Below are 23451 nucleotides of genomic sequence, written 5' to 3'. Positions count from 1 at the left end.
GCCTTAGTAACATGTATTTTGATTCAATAATTATCTTTCTAGGAATTTTCAAGGATACAATCAGTAATAAACACACACAGGAATTTCCATTATAAGACTATTTTTCATGTTTAAAAGCAAAACAACAAATCTTCAAACAAATTACCCACTGCATAAAACTAAAGTATTATATGAGGAAGCATACCATACAGCCATAAAATGTCCAAGTTTTCAGAGTATTTAATGCTGTAGGAAAATTATAACATTAAGAAGGAGAGGGCTGGGGATATAGCTCAGTTGTACAGTGCTTGCCTGGTATGCACAAGGCCCTAGGTTAAATCTCCAGTACAAAAAAAAAAAAAAGAAAGAGAATCTGTATTTCTGAGAAGTTTACAGCTATACTAATACTGATGCTGGTAGTCCAGGAACCACAGCTTGAGAACCATTACCCTAGTAAAAAACTTAAAATTCAGAGAGAAGAGAAAAACAAAACAAAAAACAAACAAACAAAAACTCCACAGGCAATGCTCAACAGGGAAAAGAAAGTAGAGATTAAAAGCACTTAGACATCTTTTTCAATGATTTAGGGCATACGTTACCTTAAATTTTTATTATTTTCTGTAGCCTGTCAATTTCCCCTGAAAGTTATCAGTTAACAGTAACAAAGTATTTCATTGAAGTATTTTCTTAGGCAAAGTACAACACTGGTCAATGAAGAACTTCCAATGAAATTTTAAAACGTCACTGGTTTACAATCTATCAAAAATAATCCTGTGTCATTTTCATAACTTTCATAAAAATCCTCAATTCACATGTGCATTTTCAAAATATATTTTGTATTTTGTAAATAATAAAAGTGGCTTAACATTTTTTTTATTTATGTTGTTAATCATCTTTTCAGGCATGTTTCATTTGATAAGATTACTAATCAAGAAATAAAATTGCTACAAAGGAGCAATTGAAGATTCAAATTTTTTTTACCCTGAAAAACTACTTTTCAAAATGAATACACACAACTTTTTGGCAAGAAAGGGCACCTGTACCAAAGAGGTTACTATTCTGTGTATGTTTCCCATTTAAAACTATATTAAAACTAGCATATTACTCAAACTGAATTTCAAAAACAGTAGCTACATTATTTCCTTCATTAAACCTTATTCAGAGAAAAAATTCCTAATGATTTTTATAATCACCTATGACCTTAAGTATTTGAAACGTATGTTAATATTTCTAGGCTACTCACACTGTTGTTCCATTTCTTTCATTTCTTCAGGAGGAATTTTCAATTTGTCAACATGTTCTCTAACAACACTTGCCCATTTCTGTAAAGAATCCAAAGCAGTCCAAGGCTTTGACATATCAACAACCAGCATAACTAGAGTGTCCTTCAGAGAAATGGCATCCAGTGAAAATTTAAGGAGCCCTTTATGATATAGGTCCCCATCTAAGATCCATACATTACATCTTGTTTGATCTGTAACAGACAAAACAAAGTTACTAGGACAACGGGATTAAGTCATCTCATTATTCAACTGACAATACTACTTGGCATATTTCAGGGCATTTTCACAGGAGATCTCTACTAACTTTGATAAACTTCAACTATTTAGGTCACATTACCAATTAAGTAAAGGCCTAAAGTGATTTAATGACCAACCAGAACAAGCACAGCATCCTCTACTTCATATTTCTTTTCTGTTGTTGTCATTGTTGTTTTCTTTGAGACACTGCCTCATTAAGTATAGCTCTGAATTCATTATGGAGCCCAGGGTGGCCTCAAATTCATGGTAGTACTCATGCTTCAGCCTCCCAAGTGCTGGGATCACAGGTGTGTGCCACTGTGTCCATCTCTCTACTTCATATTTCTTAATCCAGAAACAAGAGATTATATAACATGTTTATATTTTTTCTATCAGCAGATAGAGCCTTGTGTACTCAAGATATTATAGACTAAAATGAGAAGGTTAGTAGAATACAGAAGAAAACAATGGCTGATCAGATGAAAATATCTGGGCAATAGATTACATTATTAGAAAATAAGAGACTGAAAGGGAGCCAGCAAAATAATTACTACCTGAGGAAAAATGAACTGAAAATTTAAGATTCTTCAAAAAGGCTAACGTCTGCACAAGAATTATCACTATGTGAATCCCAATCCTAAATCAATGGAAGTATACCTAAACATAACTACTTACTGACCAGTATGACACTGCAGAACTCCTAGTAAAAAATGACACACTAAGAAGTCAAAGACTTAGGTAAGCAGCAATGTACCTTAGAACAGACTTAAAAAAACATATGACACTCACCATCTCTGTCTTCATCATGTACATTTAAGTACAAATATTCCAATCCTCTTCCTTTCTTGTACTCTTCTATTCCTTGAATTTTCCTGATTAAGCTTGTTTTTCCAGCTCCATCTTCACCTAAATACATTAAAAGAAAATAAAAGTGGGGGTGGGGAGACATAACCTGGTGTGGTGGGACATGCCTATAATCTTAGCACTTGGGAGGCTGAGGCAAGAGAACCCAAATTTGAGTCCCACCTAGGCAATTTAGCAAGACATTGCCTATGGGCTGGGGATTTAGCTCAGTGGCACCATGCCTGCCTCGAAAGTGCAAGGTCCTGAGTTTGATCCCCAGTACCAGGTAGAGAAAAAAAAAAGGGGGGAAAGACAATGCCTCAAAATAAAAAAATAAAAAGTGCTGGAGATGTAGTTCAGAGGTAGAACACCTTGGAGTTCAATCCCCAGTACTGCAAAATGAATGAATGAATGAGTGAATGATGGATATATTTTTAATTAAAATACAGATCATTTCAGAATGCTTTCCTGTGCCATGTGAAAAGGCCAGCTTGAACTAGCTTCAACCATGAAGGTAATTTGACGGACAGTAACTGAGCAGGTTATAGAATCAAAGATGCAACCTCCCTCACTACTCTCTTCCAGTATTGTGGGTTCCTCTTGTTAAGTCTTCCTCTATCCTATTACAAATGGCTTCCCTCTGTGGGTAATTTTCAGAGGATGGGGAGATAAAGTAGGACACTGCAGCTTCGGGAAGTACCACTCATGTCATCTTGGTTTTAATCTATGAGGAAAAAAAAGACTCTCCCTCTTGGCTCTCAGGTAAAGACTCATCACTGGCCTCCATCCACCATGGAGGATGGGAAGTATATCCAGACTAACTGGGACAGAAAACTGTAACCTTCACAAGAACCATGAAGCCATAAGAAATGTGTAGTATGGAGAAGGGGACATGTTGGAGATACTAAGAAAAGGGTAGAAGAGACGTAAAACAGACAAAAATTTTAAAAATGGACTTAAAAGGTATTAATGGCATGAAATCATGTGATTTAAACTTTACATAGGTGGAAAAAGTTTAAAACTACAGTAGTTGTTAGCTGTTCTGGTTAAGGCTTTGTAAATAGTTTGACTATTTAAAGGCTGCGTGTAATAGTCTTATGAACTCAGGAGAATTTAAAACTTATTTTCATTTTTATGCTAACCTAAAAAAAGTACATACATTATAGATCTTCTGAATGACCATCTATATATCTGAATGCTGCCACAAGATTACAGTGCCCTTCTCTGCATTGGTGTTATAATTCTTTTAGTGCCAAATAAGGGCACAAGTGATGCATCCAGAATAGAGAATACACACACAGGCATGTCAAACTCAAGAAGACAGTGTCCCACAGCATTTACCACCACACTCAACTGTAGTGGCAAGACTGATTCTTTTCAATGAACCATTTTCTAACACTTTGTAATAGTAAATGTAAACTTAAATAGGCAATAAAAAACTTTAATATATCCAACAGAAATCAAATCAGTATGTGAAGAGCTACTGGCATTCCTATATTTATTGAAGCATTACTCCTCATAACTAAGATATTAAATCAACAAATGACTGTAAAAAGAAACCGTGATAGACACACACAATGGAACATTATAGTCATTAAAAAAAAAAAGCCTTGCCATTTGCAGCAACATGGATGAACCCAGAGAATATTATATTAAGTGAAATAAGGGGCCGGGGATTTAGCTCAGTGGCACCACGCCTGCCTTGTAAGCATGAGGTCCTGAGTTCGATCCCCAGTACCGGGGGAAAAAAAATGTTAAATTTGAACATATTAAGTGAAATAAGCCAGCCACAGAAAGACAAATATCATATAATCTCATTTATATGTAGAATCTGAAGAAGTTGATCCCATAGAAGTAAGTGTAGATGGCTCCTGAGAGCTAGAGTGGTAGTAGAAGAGATGTTGGTCAAAGGTTACAAAATTTCAGCTAGATGGGAGGAATAAGTTCCAAAGGTCTATTGTATACCATGGTGACCAGAGTTAATAATAACATACTATGTTCTGAAAAAATGCCGAAAGAGTAGATTTTAAGTGTTCTCTCCACAAAAATGACAACTATGTAAGGTAATAAACATATCAATGAGTTTGATTTAGCTACTTCATAATGTACATACTTTCCAAAATATGTTATACTACATACATGCACATACACAATTTTATTTAATTAAAAAAAATAAGAAGAACATGGGAATGGGGGATGTAGCTCAGTGGAAGACCACTGGCCAGGTATGCACAAGGCCCAGATTTCTAAACCCAGTACTGAAAAAAGCAAAGTAATAATATCTATGTTAATGACAATGATTACAATGATGATCCATCATATTTAAAATGGAAATTAAGTTACCCAGTGAAAAATAAAATATCTCTGAACTATGAAACCCAACACAGACAATTAATTTCAGCAAAACATTGTTATATTGATGTCACTAATTTGAATTCTATCAATTCTATAGTTTTATGGCTTTCAATTTATAATTTTTGGGTTTTTCATTGTTTGAGAACTATAAGCAAACAAAAAAATCCTATCTAGTCACTTCAGGTTTATTAATAAAAAAAAGGCTATCTAGTCACTTCACCATTAGACCTTATTAATAAAAATAATTTAAAGCCACACACAGTAGTGCATGCCTGCAATCCCACTTCTTATAAATTGAGGCAGGAGGATTACAAGTTCCATGCCAGCCTAGAAAGTATAGCAAGACACTGCCTAAAAAGAAAAAAAGATTTTAGAGACGTTACTCTGACAGACTATTTTCCTTAAAGATGTCCTCCAAGTTAAAATAATTTTGATTATTCCACAGAAACGTTATAGAGCACAATAAAAACCGACCCGTACGGCCGGGGATTTAGCCCAGTGGTTCCGTCACCTGCCTTGCAAGCGCAAGGACGAGTTTGCTCCCCGGTACCAAAACAAAAAAACAAAAAAAAAACGACCCTTATAATAGAAGCTTAAAAACAATGTGCAGTATTTTTAAAGCTTATATCTATAAAAATTAGCAATTAGCCATGTAGTTATTTATCATGACCTAGAAATTACTATATGACTTTAATTCACTTTAAATGTTAGAAAGTAAAATGGTATGAGCCAAACTGAGCCATTCTACTATTTACATATTTCAAAGTATCATGTTGTACACAATATGTAGTTTATCAATGAAAGTGAAAAGGTAACTTCGTAAGGGTCAGAAAATTCAAATGTGTTTATTCCTGCTTGTTTGTTAATATTTCAAAAACTTAAATATGAAAGTTTCTGAATAAAAGATATATACTTGTAAAAACTTTCAAGTATAAGCTAAAGAATAAAAAGCATATCACCTAGAAATAATTGATAACTTGGTTATTTCTAATAGTGGTAATTATGGGTAGTTGTTTTTTGTTTTTTGAGACAGTGTCTTGCTATGTAGTTCACTACAAACTCTCTATGTATCCCAGGCTAGCCTCTAACTCGTGGCAATCCTCTGCCTCAGCCTCCTGAGTGCTGAGATTACCGGTGTGAGCCACTACACCCAGCGTTTTTGTTTTTTTAATAATAATGAACTCACTCATTATTTCTTGATACTAGAAATAAAACTCATTTGTAAAGTACCAGCACTGCTTTAAAAATTTAGATTAAAAGACCCAAGTTTGATCCCAGTACCAAAATAAAATAAAATAAAATATAATAAACATTTAGATTAGGCTCAGCGGTGCAGCGCCTGCCTGGGAAGTGTGAGGCTTTGAGTTCAATTCCTGGTACCCAAAAAAAAAGATAAAAATTTAGATAATTTGACAATCTGAATCAGGTGAAAATGAGTAGTCAAAGCAGAACACTTAAGTACTCATAATATCTTAATGGTAACTGCTATCCTGAACACTTTAAAGTACAGTATACCACTTTGGGGAGGGGATTTTTTTTGGTTTTTTACATGTGAATGTATGTTTGTTTGGAGCTTTCAACGCATAAAATTTCAAATAAAATCTATTCAGTTGCTTAAGTTTAAAAAAATTAAATCATTTTTTCATTGTTTTAGAAAAAAATGCAGCACATATTAACACAGTAGAGGGTAGTCAAAACAGAATTTGATTTAAAACATAATTTAGAAAACATATGTCCCTATTTTAGATTAATAATATGTTGGTAACAAATGCCAACAAGAATGAAAGATAAATACCATGTTTGCATGCACCATAAAGACAACAGAAAACCTAAACTTTTACTTGTGATGACTATAAACATATAATTGGAAAAACTCTTTTATTTTTACTCCCAAATGTTCTTCTATATTCAGCAAGAAGATTTTTACTTTTCAAAAGTGTATCATAGCTGTCAGTTCAAATCTCTTTGCTTTCACAAATACTTTCCATTCTATGATACACAGTTTAGGTAATGGGGATCATTTTAAAACGGAACAGTGAATTGCTAACACCCGAGTTGCTTCGATGTAACGGGAGAAGACTTGCTGTATCACAGCGAACTGCCGCATACATACTGTATTGCCCCATGCTCGTCTGATCTATGCTAGTTGGCACTGCCATGGTGGTGATGCCAGGGGGGTCTTCCTCCTTCCTCTGACTTCTCTTCTTCAATCTTGGGAACACCAGGCACATCAGAGAAAAGTTCATTCCGAATTCTTCTGTAAGAGGGTCTTCGTGAAAGGATTTCTTTACACTTATGAGAATCAATTACACCTTCAAAATCTGCAGACTCATCTGTCTCTGTAATTGTTGCTACCTGAGCTAAAGTGGGGACTGCGGTTCACTCAGCCTGAGTCTGCAGATGAGCATCTGCTCTCGGCCACAGAATCCGTTACATGTCTATCTTGCTGGAAGTCCACGGTTTCCATGGCCATTTGTCTTATATTTGCCTTAACATACTTTTTTTCTGCCACATTTGCTCATTATTAAGACATCTGCAATCAATTCTTTGCTCCTTCTCCACTTTCTTCTTTACTTATCCTACATTTCCAGCCCCTAGGGGATGTTTGTTTTTAAGAGAGGATCTTACTGCATAGTCCAGGCTTAGCCTTGAACTCACCATTCTCCTGCCTCAGCCTCCTGACTGCGGTATTACAGGAGTGCACCACCACACCCAGCTAGTATGCCACTGTTTGAAGTGTTTTACAAACATCACTGCATGTAATCCTTGCAACAATCCTAGAAAATAAGCAGCTCTATCTGAAAGATAAAGCAACTTACTAAAGGGTCAGGATCTGAATCCAGCTAGTGTACCTGAATATACTATACCACACTGCTATCTTTTTGTTCCTGGAGTAGCTTCTAGTGCTCACTTTGGCCGCACATATACTAAAAAATTGTAGTAGCTTCTAGTCATTCTCCTCCAGCTCAAGATAAACAGGGATGACCACAAGTAGAAATTAAGCAGCCCTCTGCCTCTTCCTTCTCTGAGTTTCCTCTCCTATTGTAAGCTGAAACACTGTACTCTTCTTGATTTGTGCAGGTTTTATGTGCCAGATATCTATCTGCTTTCTCTGCAGAATTTTAATACTACTTCCACACCACTACTGGCTACATTATGGTCCACAGCATCATGACAAGGACAGAGGGAATTTAAACCTATCATAGGTCTAGCTTGTCATATTTAAGCAAGATACCAACATTGTCAAGTTGACATTTTTTATTTGGCCTTGCATGATATAAAATAAATCATTCAAAAAAATAAATTAAATAAATCATTCTATTCTATCTGGAAGCTCTGGTGACAAAGAGTCGTGAGTAGCTCAATGAGCTACTTTTGGCTCAGATCTGCAAGATTCTCTTCGATTATCTGGAAGACCCAGAGGTGAATGCTTTTGGTCTGCATTTACCAAGTGTTGTTGTTCTCCCTCATCACAGAGTATATGCTCTCCCTCACCACCATGAGTAAAGAAAGGAAACAGAGGCTGCTAACCAGAAGCAGGTCCGGGTGATTGTAAGTGAATGGTTACATGCACCTGTTCAAGACTACATCCCTCCAAATGTCAAGGAATACTTCTGTAGCAGAAAGACAAACCCATTCTTGAATACTAGGTAAGCTGTGCAACCTGGGGCTCAAAACTCTCTCTGTAAACTACATAATACTACAAAATACACACACTACACAATAAAAAACCCTAGCGAACATCCAACACAAATAACAGGAGCAATATATGAATGTTCCTATCCCTACAGTTAGCCAAAATCCTACCTTTGGATTTCATCATTCAGCAGTCCACATTACACTGAAAAAATAGAACTTAAATCACTTTTCTTACTCTCACAATCCACCTATATAAGAATTAAATATCATTTAGTTTAATTCAACAACATTTACAAAGCCTAGTAAATGCTAATCCCAATATCGACTAATAGTTCCTATGCTCCAGGAGGTCAAAGTCCTACTTAAGCAATGGTTCTTCATGATATATATTCTACAGTTAAATTATCTTAAAATTAAGATACAATTTTTAGCCTACCAGTTAGGTCAAGATTAAAATAAAATGTTAGGAATTATGCTGGACAAGTACTCCTACATACTGTGGTAAAAAAGTAAAATGATACAACTTTACTAGAAAACTATTTGGTAATATAAGATTTAAAAGATATATATATATTTTTTTGTACCTGGGATCGAACTCAGGACCTTGCACTTGCGAGGCAGACAGCAGCACCACTGAACTAAATCCTTGGCTCTAAAAGATACATACTTTTGTCCTACCAATTGCACTTCTAAGAATTCATCCAAAAGTCATAGTGAATAAGTGAGAAATAAGGTATAATAATGACTTGTCAATCAATTACAATTAAAGCATAGCCATACATACTATTAAGTCAATAAAAGTGATAAGCCTTATCTATTAACAAAAAAATTCATGCTACATAAAGTTAAAAAAATCAAATTACAAAACAGTATACAGAAACAAATATACACATAAAAATGCGTATTATTTATCTCTAGGTGGTAGAAACATTATATTCAGTTCCTTATCTTCTATTTTTCTCTTACTCTGGCAAAAAACACACATTACTTTTGTAATATAAAACAGGAGTTCCAATTTTTTTTCTACTAGTTCTGGGAATTGAACCCAGAACCTCACATATGCTAGAAAAGTGCTCTACCACTGAGTTACACTCTCAGTCTGAGACTTCCTTTTTTTTTTTTTTTTTTTTGCGCAGTGCCAGGGATTGAACCCAGGGCCTCAGCATGGTAGTCAAGTGCTCCATCACTAAGCTAAATCCCCAGCCTCTGTGACTTCCAATTCTGAGAGGTGTTTTGGATGTAATATCTTGTCTTTCATGAAATAATCTGTTTATAGGTCACAATGTTATATAATGTTCACAATCCTACAGTTTCTAACAATGGAAGAGCTGACAGACCTTGTGGCTCTAAGTTTAAGACTCCTTCCACCATACCCAAACTGCTCAAGCCTTTTCAGCATATATGAGACCCTTTTCACATGTTCCCTCAAACTAAACTGCTCTCCCTCTCTACTTTAAAAATGTTATGCATATACTACCATTTCCACAAAATCTTTCATGATCTAATTAGCATGAAATAATGCTAATTATTTTAAGTCTTTTCCCCACAGGAGTTTATAAGCTTCTGGAGGGCAAGCACTGAATCTTAGTCTTGTTTTCCCCAGATGACTCAATAAAGTATTTAATGCTAAGCACATTTTTAATAAATGTTTGATAAACACATGAATAAAGAGATAATCTGTGAGGTCTTTCTGATAGCTACTGCCCTGATTTTATAAATAAAGAAAACAGGCCAAAAAAGGTTAGTTCATTTATGGGTGACAGGACCCCTTTTTTAACTTTTCTTTTTTGTAAGTGAAGGTTCTTCAGTTTTGCATTTTCAAAGGGCTCTTGCTGACATTCTTCTCTCTCATGTGGACTTCACACTAGCTGAATAACCATTCTATCAGATTATATCTGTAATTCTAGCTCTGTTATCTGTTTTTGACAGTAGCACTGGGGGAAACAGTATATAAAACACCTTTATCTTTCCTGAAATAACAATGATACTTAAGTAAAAACTGATCATCAATCATGCAACACATACTCACTGAGCACCTAATATGTTCAAACATCACATCCTACTAATCAGAAACCTCTACTAACTGGTATCTATGCTTATTGATAAAACTGATGACCATATCTTAAAAGAAGGGATTCACAAACTTCAGGCCACAGGTCCAAACTGGTCTGCTGCTTGTTTTTATAAATAAAGTTTTAGCAAAACACTGCCATGCTCAATCCTTTTATATATTGTCTGGGGCTGTTTTGGGACAAGAGCAGAATTGAGGAGGTGCAATCAAGACCATATGATTTGCAAAGCTTATACTATTAACTGCCTGGCCCCATGTAAAGTTTGCTGACTCTGACCATTATAAAATACTGACTCTCAAAAAATTTTTTATTTTGTACATTTTTAGTGGTAGTAACACCTTATAAACACATAACAATTTCATGTTAATCCTTTGAAAATCATCAAGTCAGTATCATATATGTGGTATTCTATTCTTGCATCACTTTATTCTTTGCATCATATTCCCATAACTAATCATCCCAGAAAAAGCAATAAATACCTCAACTAATAAAAATATGTTTTGCCCACAAGTCATAGAACCTGGCTGGATCTTTTAATACCAGCTCCTCAGAAGTTAGTAAGTCTCTTCATTATTTTTAAAATCAGCCCTCACACAGAAAACCATGCATTCCCTTTATAGTTACAAGTCACTTCTTTAAACAGATCTTTAGTTTCACGCTTGTATATCTTGAGGTTTCGTACTTACAATAACCCAAGCGTAACAGAGACTAGTTTTATTCCTGAGTTTAAAAAAAAAGACTTTTAAATAAGATACTTCTTGATGATAATGTTTTATGAGACTTTTTCTGCTGCACAGTACTCTGGATTAATGCTTTCAGGAAAGAAACAATATAGAGACTCTAGATTTCTTTACTAGGGGGAATTCAATACCCCAATTAATTTAAGCCCAATTTTAATATGTCTTACAACATTTCCACAGGTTTAGATTTTTTTTTTTTTTTGGTACTGGGGTTTGAAGATTTAGAATTTTTTAGAAAATACAGAATGTCAGATCAGACTAAGGCTTTGGAGATCACTAAATCCTAATAGTTTTAATTTGCAGATGAAAAAGACAGTGCTTAACTGAGTTGCCAAAGGGCCAGTTTTCAGTAATCCACACTGCCTGGAAATCAGAAAGTTACACTGATCTCCTATCTATAAAGTGAGCCACTATGTTGGGGACCATGATTATCTGCATATCTTGGGTGGCAATGAATTGAATTCATCTAAATCAATAAATTTGCACTGAAACAGGTACTCATTATCAGATAAAATTCCTTAATAACTGCTAACCATCCTCTTACTTTTCCTACAAAAAAAAGTTCTTTTCCTTAGGGTGATAAAGTCCAGCTCAGAGATGAAGGGGTACTGTGTCTGGATCCAGGCCACACAATTCTGAATCCTGGTTTTGCTTTTTTCCAACTCTATAACCCTGTGGCAATTTACTGATCAGCTTTGGGTCCGTTTCCTGATCTTTACAGTGATAAAGTACATAAACAATCCTTACAAGACTGGCATGTGTAATGAGTCAATGTTAGATATTACTGTTATTTTCATTAGGGGGTTTTCTTACCTAAAAATGAGAAAGTAATCAACATATGAAAAACTGCATTTAAGGTATCTATTAAAATATAATTAAAGGTAATTATAATAAAAATTGAGGGAAAATAACACTTAAACAGATAATTTATGATTTAGACCCTATTTAAAATACATGCACAAGAATCCTTCAATATCAAAGTTTACTGAAACCTATTCACCAAGTCTTTCAAGAAAGAATGATTAAACAATAATGCCATAATGTTTCTGGATTTCACTAAGAGTCAGGCCTAGATAGGTTAAATAACTTTTTAAACACAAGTGTCAGCATGGCATGAAGGTACATGCCTATAATCCCAGCACTCTAGGAGGCTGAGGCAGAAGGATCGAAAGCTCCAGCCCAATGTGAGCAACTTCGCATCTTAGTGAGACCCTGTCCCAAAATAATAAAAAAAAAAAACTGAGGATGCTGCTCAGTGCAAAGGTCCTGGCTTCAATCCCTAGTATTGCAAACAAAACAAAACAAAAACCACAAGTGTCATAGCTCCAATTCTGTACATCAATAACTACACCCCAGAATCCAGTAAATATTTAATTTTTCCTTTAAAATAATTACCAGTACTTCTGATCAAAGATAATCACTGAGTATGAAAAGGGTTTTTGTTGTTGTTATGTTGTTGTTTTGGTACCGGGGATCGAACTTGGGACTTTGCACTTTGGAGGCAGGTGGCAGCACCACTGAGCTAAATTCCTGGCCTTATGAAAAGTTTAAAGTTCTGTACCTGGCACTCTCTCCCTTGCAGAGACTTCTAATAAATTGGAAAGCCACACCAGAGTCACAGAACACAGGATTCTTATAGTAGTATGACCTTGGAAAACCCATTTAACTGGTCTCTAAAATTCATTAACATACCCTTCCCAAATTGGAAAAGGAGATTTGTAGGAAAATGTACCTACATACATCCCTAGCCCTGACTCCTTTCCTCCACTGGGAGGGGAGATGATGTGAAATTGCTATTTGTGTGTGAGTGTGTGTGGGAGGGGGTACACAGACCTATATCATCCTTTCTTTACTACACCGTTCAGGAAATACAAAGCATTACTGTGGTCTCAGATCTGGTTTTTAAAATATGGGACTCCAGAGACCACTATCATTCATGAAAGACATATTAGGGTCAAGGACCTCCCTATCTGGCACCCTCCAACTCATAAGGAAGAAAACCACAATTCCTATATGTCTTTGCTCTATCACCACAGATTAAATACTGCAAAGACATGTGATAATAAAATGTCTCCAAGGAATCTTTAGAAGTATTTCAGAAAAATTAACCCAATTTATATAAGTATAAAAAATCAGTTGTCTTCTTTCAAAGCAGAAAAGAACTTTATGAAAATCCCAGTTGTACTGAAAGAAAAAGATTAAATTTCAAGCGTTATATAACTTGATGCCAGATGGAGCTTTCTGAACCATTAAGTCCATAAAAAAGGAAATTTGATCTATTTTAAATGTGGATGTGTGGAGTAGTCTGGGACCTCTCAGTACATAAGTATTAACCTAGTGTCAAAAGAGTATTAAAAAAATAATAAACCACATGGGAAAATTCAGTCCAAATTAGATAAACCAAAAAAATGAACGAAACTGCTTTTGTTTTGCACAATATCACCATCCCTAACCACCCACATAATATCTACCACACAAGAATAAGTGGAGATGGGCCAGGGATTTAGCTCCGTGGTTCCGGCGCCTGCCTGGCAAGCACTAGGTCCCGAGTTTGATCCTCAGTACAAAAAAAAAAAACCAGAATAACTGGAGAGACTTCACCAAAAGAAAACAATTCAGGAATCTTATCTCTATAACTGGAGTATTTGAAAAGAAGTCTTATTAACATAGAGTAATTAAACATAGTCTATTTCAATGAGGTCATACAGTCTAAATCTATTTTTGTTTAGTAATTATAACAATTTGCTTAAATTACTAAATTAAAAACACTTTCTTGCCTTCCTCGCAAGCGAGAACAAGGTCCTGAGTTTGATCCCCCACACACACACACACAAAAAATTTTTTTTCTTGAATTTTTTTCTTTTGCTTTTAGATTCTAATTTATCTCTGCCTTATCAATATTACTCATGCAGGCAGACTCAAATTTTTTTTTCTTGGTACCGGGAACCAAACTTGGGACCTTGCACTTTCGAGGCAGGCAGCGGAACCGGTGAGCTAAATCCCCAGCCCTGACTCAATTTTTAAAGAGAGTTCTGAAAAATGTTTTCTATTTCAGTTAAGATAAACATCAAAAAGTCATTGCACTGTCTTCACTTTACAAACATTATCCCAATTAATCTTCCCTCAATCCCAGGAGGCAGGTATTATTTCTAGAACATCCATTTTAAAGATGAAGAAACTGAGGTTTACACATTTCAAGCAACTTGCTTAAGATCATAGAGCCTGAACGTGATTGGGCTTTTTACTCAATCCAGAATAATTTACACTGAGTACTTTCAATCACATTAAAAAGAAAGGTAAAAAGGTAATTTTTCAACTAGCTTCATGTAGCTTTAAACAACGTCAAGAATTATATTCTGGATTGGTAGCAGTTCATGGAAAATAAGCAATTTCTTCCTATTTAATCATTCCGGTTAAACTATGGATCCTGTCAAATAGCATTTGTTTCCTGTTTTTAGACAGATGTACATAACAAAAGTACCGAGACACAAATACCAAAGTTTTTAAATTTAACCATTATCTTATAAGTCAAACTTCAATATCTTGCATTTAAAGAAATACTGAAGAATCTTTGAAAATACAGAAGAAATCTCTATTGTAAATGATTCAGAAGCTAAGCCTGCAAAAATAGGAACTTTCGAACTGATCTCCCATGGTGCACTGAACTCAACCCCCAGTCAGTATACGTAAAACCACATAACTTCCAGAGAACTGAGGGATACAGGACAATCAGGAAAATTGATGTATTAATTGATGTATTAAACTAGAAAGGTGTTGTACTGTCCTTTACAAATTCCAGAATCATTAAGCGACAGTTAAAAAACGGCAAATGCAACACGAGCCCACTGTACCTGAGAAAACTGAATCAAATAAGCATATTTGGGCCGGGGATTTAGCTCAACGGTTCCGCCTCGAAAGCGCAAGGTCCCGAGTTCGATCCCCGGTACCAAAACAAAAACAAAAACAAATAAGCGTATTTATCACGATTACCAGGTCTCTGTTCTAGCTTCTCTGTGAATCATACAAAGAGTCTGCTATTAAATATTAATGGCATACCATTTGCATTAGAGCTCTCACAAAGAGCCTTCTGCTACCCATTTTTATTATGGGGAAACAACAGTAGCCAAAAAAAAAACCTTGTCTCTGTTTTCTAGGTAAACCCCAGGCCACTGGAATCCTTGCCATCTTCAGGGGTAAGGAGAAAGACCTGAAGGAGGGCGGGTCCCCGCGGGTCTGGGTAGAGGACCTGGCTCCCCAGGTCCCCCAACTGTCAGCTACAGGTCGGGAGGCGGGGCGCGGCCAAACCGGTGGTCAGCACAAAGACAGCGAGCGAGCTGGCCCGTGGACAGGACTCCGGCCTGGGGTGGGGCCGGACGGGGCGCGGCGACATAGCGAACACTTACCCAGAAGCAGCACGTTCTTCCCCCCGGGAAGCTTGGAGCGCGAGCTGGTGGAGACCTCGCTGAGGATGCAGGACCTAATGGGGAGCAAGGCGCAGGCTGAGCCCTGGGCTCCAGGCCAGGGGCCGGAGCCGAGGGCGGGAGGGTGCTGCCCGCCCAGACACGCCTGGGCGGGGTTGGCTGAGTACTCAGCGGCCCGGCCGGGAGCCGAGCCCCGGCCGGCACGCGATCGCGGGACGTCCGCAAGGCCGGGACAGCCGCAGGGACCCAGGGAGGCGTGGGGTCGTTACCAAAGGTTCTGTCCGTCTTCGTCGTCCCCTGCTGCAGCGCTGCCATTGCCGGACCCTAGCTCGTTGGCCAAGGGGCCGCCCGCATAAGTCGAAGCTAATCCGGGAGGAGAGGAACCGAACGAGCCGACTCGCCCCACGGCCGCCATCTTGGTCGGGAATCACACCACTCCCCGCAAGTCTGAAAGAGCGGGGCAGCGGTGCCGGTAGCTGTGGCGGCGGAGGGAACCCGGATATGCGGCGTTTAGCTCACGGGAGCCGGGCGGAGCCTGCAGAGGTGGGGCTGGCGGGGCTGTAGGAGTGCCCGAGGGATGCACTGCGCTTGCGCCGTGTGCTGGCGGACTGGAGGCGCTGCGGCTGCGCCGGCGCTGATTGCTGGAGGTTTTCGCGGTGTTGAAGCGCTTCTCGTGGGTGCATCCGCATCGCTTGGCTGCTGTAAAGCAAGTTGGGTGTGTCTGATAGGCTGCGCTCCTTCCCACCCTTCAGTCGAGTCCATAAAATCCACAGCCAGCACAGAATCCCTGCGCTGTCATTACGGGCCCATCCACTAATTCCAACTGAGCGCCGGTCACAAGCCTTCACCTCACCCGCGCCAAGATGGAAATGGGCTGTCCCACAGGTACTGCAACCCGGTGTGGAGTGTTCCTGTGGTTCTGAATTTCTTGGCTTTCTTCTTTGCGTTCTCACATAACGACGTGTTCCTCAAATTGGAAAGTCTGGGGTGAGGAAGTAACCGCTTGAGCCAAAGCCGACCCAATGTGTTCCTCACATTGGACCCATGTCAGGAGTAGGTTCTCCCAGCCTTGTGACAGAAAAATGTAACAGAGTTTGCCCTAATGGCCTTGACATCTATTTTTTTATTTTTTTATACCGGGGATCGAACTCGGGTCCTTGGCTTGCGAGGCAGGCGGCAGATACACTGAGCTAAATCCCCAGCCCCCTTGACATCTTTTGAATGAGATACTTTGGGTGAAATTGGAAAAGACTCAGTACGTGAGTTTTTTATCCAGTCACCACACGTTTATTCCATACTTGACACAGCAGGCACAGAGAATCTAAACTAGCCCCCACATTACTCCCTTTCCATTACAACTTACTGCTTATGTATGTTGAATGACTGAACCCTACTAGAAAGAGGCAATGGTTTAAAGGCTCCAACCTAGTATACCTTACAAGAATAGTTGCTTCAAGTAAGTCTGACCTTTGTACATTTTCCAAAACATTTCATATTTGAAAATCATTTACTAACATATGGCCTGAACAATGCTGTTATGCCAGTAAGAAAATCCACACCAAAAGGCGTGTTTGGTGCGTACTAACATTGCAGTTAGAAGCCTGAAAGTCTTTAGAGGCTGGCTAATCTGAGTTGAGGTCTAGCTCAACCAATTTGTTGGCTGTGTAACCTTACGTAACTTACTAACCTCCCTGACGACATTTGTTTTTGTTTTGCAGTATTGAGGATCGTACCCTAGGCTTTCACCCTGAGCTACATCTTCAGCTCTTTTTTATTTTTTTATTCTGAGACAGGGTCTCACCAGGCCATGAAGCTGCTGAGGTTGGGCTGAAACTTGCAGTCCTCCTGCCTCCCAGAATGCTGGCATTACCAGTGTGTGCCACCATACCCAGCTGAGTCTCCATTTTTTATCTGTAAATTTGGGAGGCTATTGATTTTTTTTTTTTTTTTGTACCCGGGATCGAACTGACGATGTCCTGCTTTCGAGGCAGGCAGTGGCACTACTGAGCTAAATCCCCAGCCTGGGATAAAAGGACCTAAGGACCTAGAGTTGTTATGAAGAGTAAAGGGGCTGATTTGTGTAAAATGGCTTAGAACAGTGACTAGAGAATCTGAAGCGCTGTTAGTTATTGCTAATGACTTTTTTCCTTTACCTTTCAAGCCATTAATAGCTGACAACCCCTGGAATTGATGGACCTAATGCCCTCCTCTAGGTAAAATTTTTCATTTTGTTATGGTTAGGGAGGGAACTGGAACCCTGCCTTGTGGTTCAAGGCTTTCTGTGATATCAAGCAGGATGGGGACTCCCAGGTGAAACTCTTGGTGTCTCTTTTAGATCACTGCTGTAAAGAAGAGCTGTATGCAACTCATGGTCCTTCTGAGAGTTGATTTACTGTCTGCTTTATTCCCTCAGTCATCTTTTTTCCTCAGAGCATTTTCCCCTCAATCTTGTTTATACAGAGTTGTCAGTTCCATATCATATTTGCTTAGTCTGCTTATAATAGCACTAAGCTTATAACATCCCATAAGTTTCAGATGCCCAACTACCCACTTAAATTGAGGTCGAAGTTGTTTCCTTGTTTTATAATATCCCTAATCCAATATTCTTCTTTAAGATGGCTGACAAAAATGGCAATTTAGAATGCCTACTATGTGCAGTATGTATTATGATTTGCTACCTCATACGTTATCTATTCTTTTCTCTTTTTATTTCTTTTCCTTTGAGACAGGGTCTTGCTATGTAGCCCAGGCTGGTCTTGAACTCCTGATCCTCCTGCCTCAACCTCCCAAGTGTTGGGACTATAGGTTTATACCACCACACCTGGCTATCATCCGTACACTTTGTAAGGGATTGGCAAAACTAGGTATCCTAGCTCAGCTCACATGGATCAGAGGTTTATTGATAAGCTGAGATTTTTACTTTCAACACTGTCAAATGGCATAGGTCATATCACATTAAAATAAAGATTCTGACAACTTTAGATGATGTTATAGAAAATGCCCTCTTTGAAAATCTCTATTACTAAAATAGAGAACTTATTTTTGTTAGGAAGTCTATAAAAGTAAAGATTCAGTACTCCCTTGGAATTTTTGTTGCATAAATGTTATTTATAATTAAGCTTCTTCTTATACTATGATTACCTTTCTTTTTTCCCAAATTTTTGTTACATCTAAAATTGGGGGGGGGGTTATTTTCATTAGTGCATGTTCGCAATACATAATGATTGCATTCATCCTAGGAAGTTGGTACATGTACAAAACATCTTAATTCTTTTTATGTGACATCTAAAATTAACAACCTTTTATTTGCTTAGATTTCTATGTTCTTAACTCTAATTCAGTCTCAAATTCTTGTCCCACTTCTTTAAATTCTTTATTGGTTTGTTTCGTTTTTGCAATGCTGAGGACTGAATTCAGTGCTTCACACTGAGTATACCCCAGCCCTTTTTATTTTTTTTTAATTCTTTTTATTTTAAGATAAGGTCTTGCTGAGTTGCCCAGGCTGGCCTTAAACTCTCAATCCTCCTGCCTCAGTTTCCTGAGTAGTTGGAGTTACAGGTATGTGCTGCCACATGTGGGCTTGTTGAGTGTTTTAGCAGTTTCATCTTTGGGGGAAGCCTTTAAGGGCCTCTGGCCTGAATTGGTTGTTCTGTATACCAACCTGTAATCCTGTGATCCTTCACAGTAGCTCTGAGGGTTCCCTTTCCCTCAATGCCATCTCTTCTTACTGCCTTATTTCACTGGAGAATCTCCTCCAGCAGTTTTATGAGATAAGTTGCATTGGTAAAATTTTGGAGACCTGTGTCTCTAGTTAGGATCCAGCCAAGAGAAACATGGCATCCTTAAGGGGTTCCCAGTGTTAAGAGATGGGAGTAGCAAGAAACTTTGGGCCTGAAGAGGAAAGAGAATTGAGTGCTTTCTAGTATCCAGAGAAAGCTTCAGCTGTAGGAAAAGTTTGCCCAACAAGATCTGTAACCAGCAGTAATAGAACATACCATTGTCCTGTCTGTGTCTATCCCCTGGTCTCCTCCTAGTGTCTTGCTTTGACCAAACCCAACCAGAAGCCACAAAGAAGAATCCAAGTGAAGCAATTCTGCCTTCTAGAATTGGTAGCAAATCTACCTTCGAGAGCACACAATAGTGTAAAAAAGGATCTGGAGGGGCAAACAAGACATGTAGCACACCTTGTACATTGTAACATGCATTTAACTTACTCTCATTAAGTGCAGAAACTTAGGTTGTAAATTATCTTCTCTAAGTTTTTTTTTGGTACCGGGAATTGAACTCGGGTCCTTGTGCTTGCGAAGCAGGTGGCGAAACCACTGAGCAAAATCCCCGGCCCTTCTCTAAGATTTTTAAAGGCTTTGACTGGTGGATTCTTATACCATCATTGAGAAATCCAGAGTCATTCTGAGTCATAATCTTTTATTTCATATGCTTTTTTTTCTTCCTTGGAAGCATTTACAGTTGCCACAGATTCCTATTAACACATCTGTGTAGCCAGTTTCTGCACTCTCATACTCTTCTTCCCTGCCAAGTATCGGAAGAAGAATCCATAGTCATACTAAAGCAATCTATACACTAGATCCCATTTCCTGTTTTCAACTCAAGAACATTGCTCCAAAGTTCAAAAACCCTCTTGGTCTTCGTAGTCATTTTTTGATCTCCATTGAATCACTCAAACATACTATTCTCCTATTTTAAAAAGAAAGACACCTTTTTACCAAGATGGCACCCAAGGTGAAGAAGGAAGCTCCTGCCCCTCTGTGGGGTACCACTTCTGATTATACTCAAAGCCCGGGCATCTGAGGGCATCTGAGGATACAAAAGGACACCACTCTGCTCTCAGGGACATCCGTGTAACGGGCCACAGTTATATGAGTGACTTAATATACTTAACCATGCATTTGCAGCATGCACAAGGTCATGCAGCAGATGTTTTGTCTCCCCATATCCCAGTAAACTGATAAGGGACTATAACTGCTGTGAACTAAAGAACTCTAGCTGTTTTAGCTGTCTTTTCTGTTTTTGCTGAAGGAATAAAGACATGCAGCTGTTGAGCTCTGGAGCTGCAGCTCCAACTCTCATGCTCTGATGCTGCCCTGATGCTGATGATTGTCTCTGCATCTTTTCTTTATTGGGGAATTAACTCACTCATGAAGGACTATATGGACTAAATGGACTCCTCTCCAGGTGCCCCTGGTAAGTCTTAGCCTTTACACCTCCCAAAGATGAAGCAAAAGCAAAAGCTTTGAAGGCCAAAACAGTAGTGCTGAAAGGCATCCACATCCACAAAAAGAAGATCCGCACATCAGCCACCTTCTACTGTCCCAAGACACTATGGCTCCAGAGGCAGTCCAGATACCCTTGAAGGAGCACTCCCAGGAGAAACAAGCTTGACCACTATGCCATCATCAAGTTTCCCTTGACCACGAAGTCAGCTGTGAAGAAGATAGAGGACAACAACACGCTTGTGTTGTTGTGGACGTCAAGGCCACCAAGCACCAGATCAAACAAGCTGTGAAGAAGCTCTATGACATTGATGTGGCCAAGGTCAATACCCTGATCAGACCTAGTGAAGAGAAGAAGGCATATATTCAGCTGGTTCCTGATTACAATGCTTTGGATGTTGCCAGCAAAATTGGGATCATCTAAACTGAATCTAGCTGGCTAATTCTAAATACACATTTTTTACACCATTAAAAAAAAAAAGAAAAAGACAGCTGGATGTAGTATTGTCTGCCTGTATTTCCAGCCACTTGGGAGGCTGAGGCAGGAGGATCCCAAGTTCAAGGCCAGCCTGGGCAACTTAGCAAGACTTTGTCTCAAAATAAATTTTTTTAAAAGAGCAGGAGATGTAATTCTGTGGTAGAACATTTGCCTACCATGCACAAGACCCTGGATTCAGTCCCTAGTAGTACAAAAATGAAAGAAATAGAAATATCTCTGAACCCCCCTCATTCACCAGCTACTGCTATATTTCTCTCTTCTCCTTACAGCAAAACTTTAAGAGTTGTCTTTGCTGTTTTAAATGCTCCTCCTCCCTTATCCTTATGATCCACTTTCCATCATGCTTTTATTCCTATGACGCCAGAAAAACTATTAGTACCCTTGTCAGTGACCTCCTTATGGCTCAATTCAATAGTAAATTCTGCACCTTTCTCCCTCTTGACATAGCATCAGCACAATGACTGTTCCTCCTGGATATCCTTGAGTGGCTTTTAGGTCACTACAGTCTCTTAGTTTTTTTCTCCCTCAGTAGCTGCTCCTTTTCAGTCTTTTTTTTTTCTTTTTCTTTCTTTTTTTTTTTTTTTTTTTTTTTTTTTGCTGTTTCCTCAACTTTCTAAGAAGGTTAGTGGACGCTAGGATTCAGTTTTTGTTTCTCTTCTCTACACCACTCCTTTGGTGATAACCATCCAGTCACATTACCTCAAATTCCATCTATAGTTAGCTCTCAATATCTCAAAACCCATTTGGGGAGATTTTTTGGTTTTTGTTGTTGTCGTTGTTGTTTTTGTTTTTGAAATAGGGTCTCCCTATGTAGTTCAGACCTAGTCTTGAACTCACTGTGTAGCCCAGGCTGGCCTGGAATTTAGGTGATCCTCCTGCTATTATTTCTTACCTGAATCCCAGCCTCTCCAGTGCTAAGATTACAGGTGTGTGCTACCATGCCCAGCTTTGTAAATTTTGTATTTACAGATCTAATCAGCCACACATCAAAAATATTTTCTTTCAAAAAATTGTGTTAGCTTTTTGTCTCTGTGATCAAATACTGTACCTGAGAAAATCAGTTTAGAGGAGGAAAGGTTTATTTTTACTCAGAGTTTCAGTCCATGGTCAGCTGACTGCATTACTCTTAGGCTTGTGGTGAAGCAGAAACATCATAGCAGAAGGACCTGCTGGAGGAAAGCTGCCTACTTCATGGCAACCAGGAAGCAGAGTTTGAAAGAGTCAGAGAGAAAGAGGTCAGGGACAAGATACACCCATCAAAACACACCTGTAGTGACCTACTCCCTCCAAGTGAGCCCCACTTTCTAATAGCCCATTCAGCTATGACCTCATCAATGCATCAATCCATTGATGAGATTGACACCCTCATGATTCTGTCACCTCTCTAGTCCCCACCTCTGAACATTGCTACATTGGGGATCAAGCTCTCAGAAAATGAGTGTTTGGGGAACACTTCACACTTAACAAATTGCATCTGTACTGAACATTACAGACTTTTTGTCATTATTCCCTAAACAGTATAGTATAACAACTATTTCCATAGCATTTCCAGTGTACTTCAAAATTTATCTTTCCACTCTGGGACTCCATTGGGAACTACAGATTTATACATCCTGTTGCCTATTCCAGATCTCCATTTGTATGCATTTTGGTTTTTGGTTTTTGGTCTTTTTTTTGGTACCAGGGATCAAACTCGGGTCCTTGCACTTGTGCAGCACTTGGATGTGTTTAATAGGAATTTCAAACTCAACTTCCCCAGTGCCCCAAACTAAACTTCTTACTTGGCCCCATAAAAGCCCCACCACCCCACTTTCTCATTAATTAGCATCTCCTTGTTAGCCAAAAACTTGAGTCATTCTTGACTTCTCTATTTCTCACACCACACATTGAATCCATGAGGAATCTTGTCTCTACCTTCAACCTATACCCACAGTCCAACTTCTTATCATTCATCCATTGGTCTATCATTTCTTATCTGAATTACTGCAAAAGGCTCTTCAATGTGGCATCTAAAATTACCCTTTAGGGCCAGGGATTTAGCTCAGTGGCTCTGGCGCCTGCCTCACAAGTTCAAGGTCCCAAGTTTGATCCCCGGTACCAAAAAAAATAAAAAATAAAATAAAATTACCCTTTAAAAATACATCATCCCCGG

The 23451-nt window shown here is 38.5% G+C and overlaps 1 protein-coding gene, 1 long non-coding RNA gene and 1 pseudogene across 3 annotated transcripts in view; 1 reads left to right on the top strand and 2 right to left on the bottom strand.

Annotated features, from left to right (window-relative positions):
• Dync1li1 (dynein cytoplasmic 1 light intermediate chain 1) overlaps positions 1 to 16217 on the bottom strand; it is a 37799-nt gene extending 21582 nt beyond the window's left edge. The window contains exons 1-4 of the mRNA XM_004857831.4: positions 15839 to 16217; positions 15552 to 15625; positions 2289 to 2405; positions 1223 to 1453 (exon numbers count right to left, since the gene is read on the bottom strand). Coding sequence (XP_004857888.2) covers positions 1223 to 1453; positions 2289 to 2405; positions 15552 to 15625; positions 15839 to 15984 — 568 coding nt within the window. The 5' untranslated portion in view covers positions 15985 to 16217. The remainder of the gene's footprint in view (positions 1 to 1222; positions 1454 to 2288; positions 2406 to 15551; positions 15626 to 15838) is intronic.
• Positions 3073 to 15347, bottom strand: LOC147826398 (cAMP-responsive element modulator pseudogene; annotated as a pseudogene). The gene has a single exon (XR_015439523.1). The product of XR_015439523.1 is annotated as a cAMP-responsive element modulator pseudogene (transcript).
• A 74-nt stretch (positions 16218 to 16291) lies between the features above and the next one.
• LOC147826397 (uncharacterized) overlaps positions 16292 to 23451 on the top strand; it is a 111865-nt gene continuing 104705 nt past the window's right edge. Inside the window, exon 1 of the long non-coding RNA XR_015439524.1 lies at positions 16292 to 16454. This is a non-coding gene — a long non-coding RNA (uncharacterized LOC147826397). The remainder of the gene's footprint in view (positions 16455 to 23451) is intronic.

Source organism: Heterocephalus glaber, unplaced genomic scaffold (assembly GCF_053883595.1).
Source record: "Heterocephalus glaber isolate CG9 unplaced genomic scaffold, H.glaber_assembly_v1.0 deba00001472, whole genome shotgun sequence".
Classification (NCBI taxonomy): Eukaryota; Metazoa; Chordata; class Mammalia; order Rodentia; family Bathyergidae; genus Heterocephalus; species Heterocephalus glaber.
The sequence above is the reverse complement of the archived record's forward strand: the minus strand, read 5'-3'. Positions and strand labels throughout refer to the sequence as shown.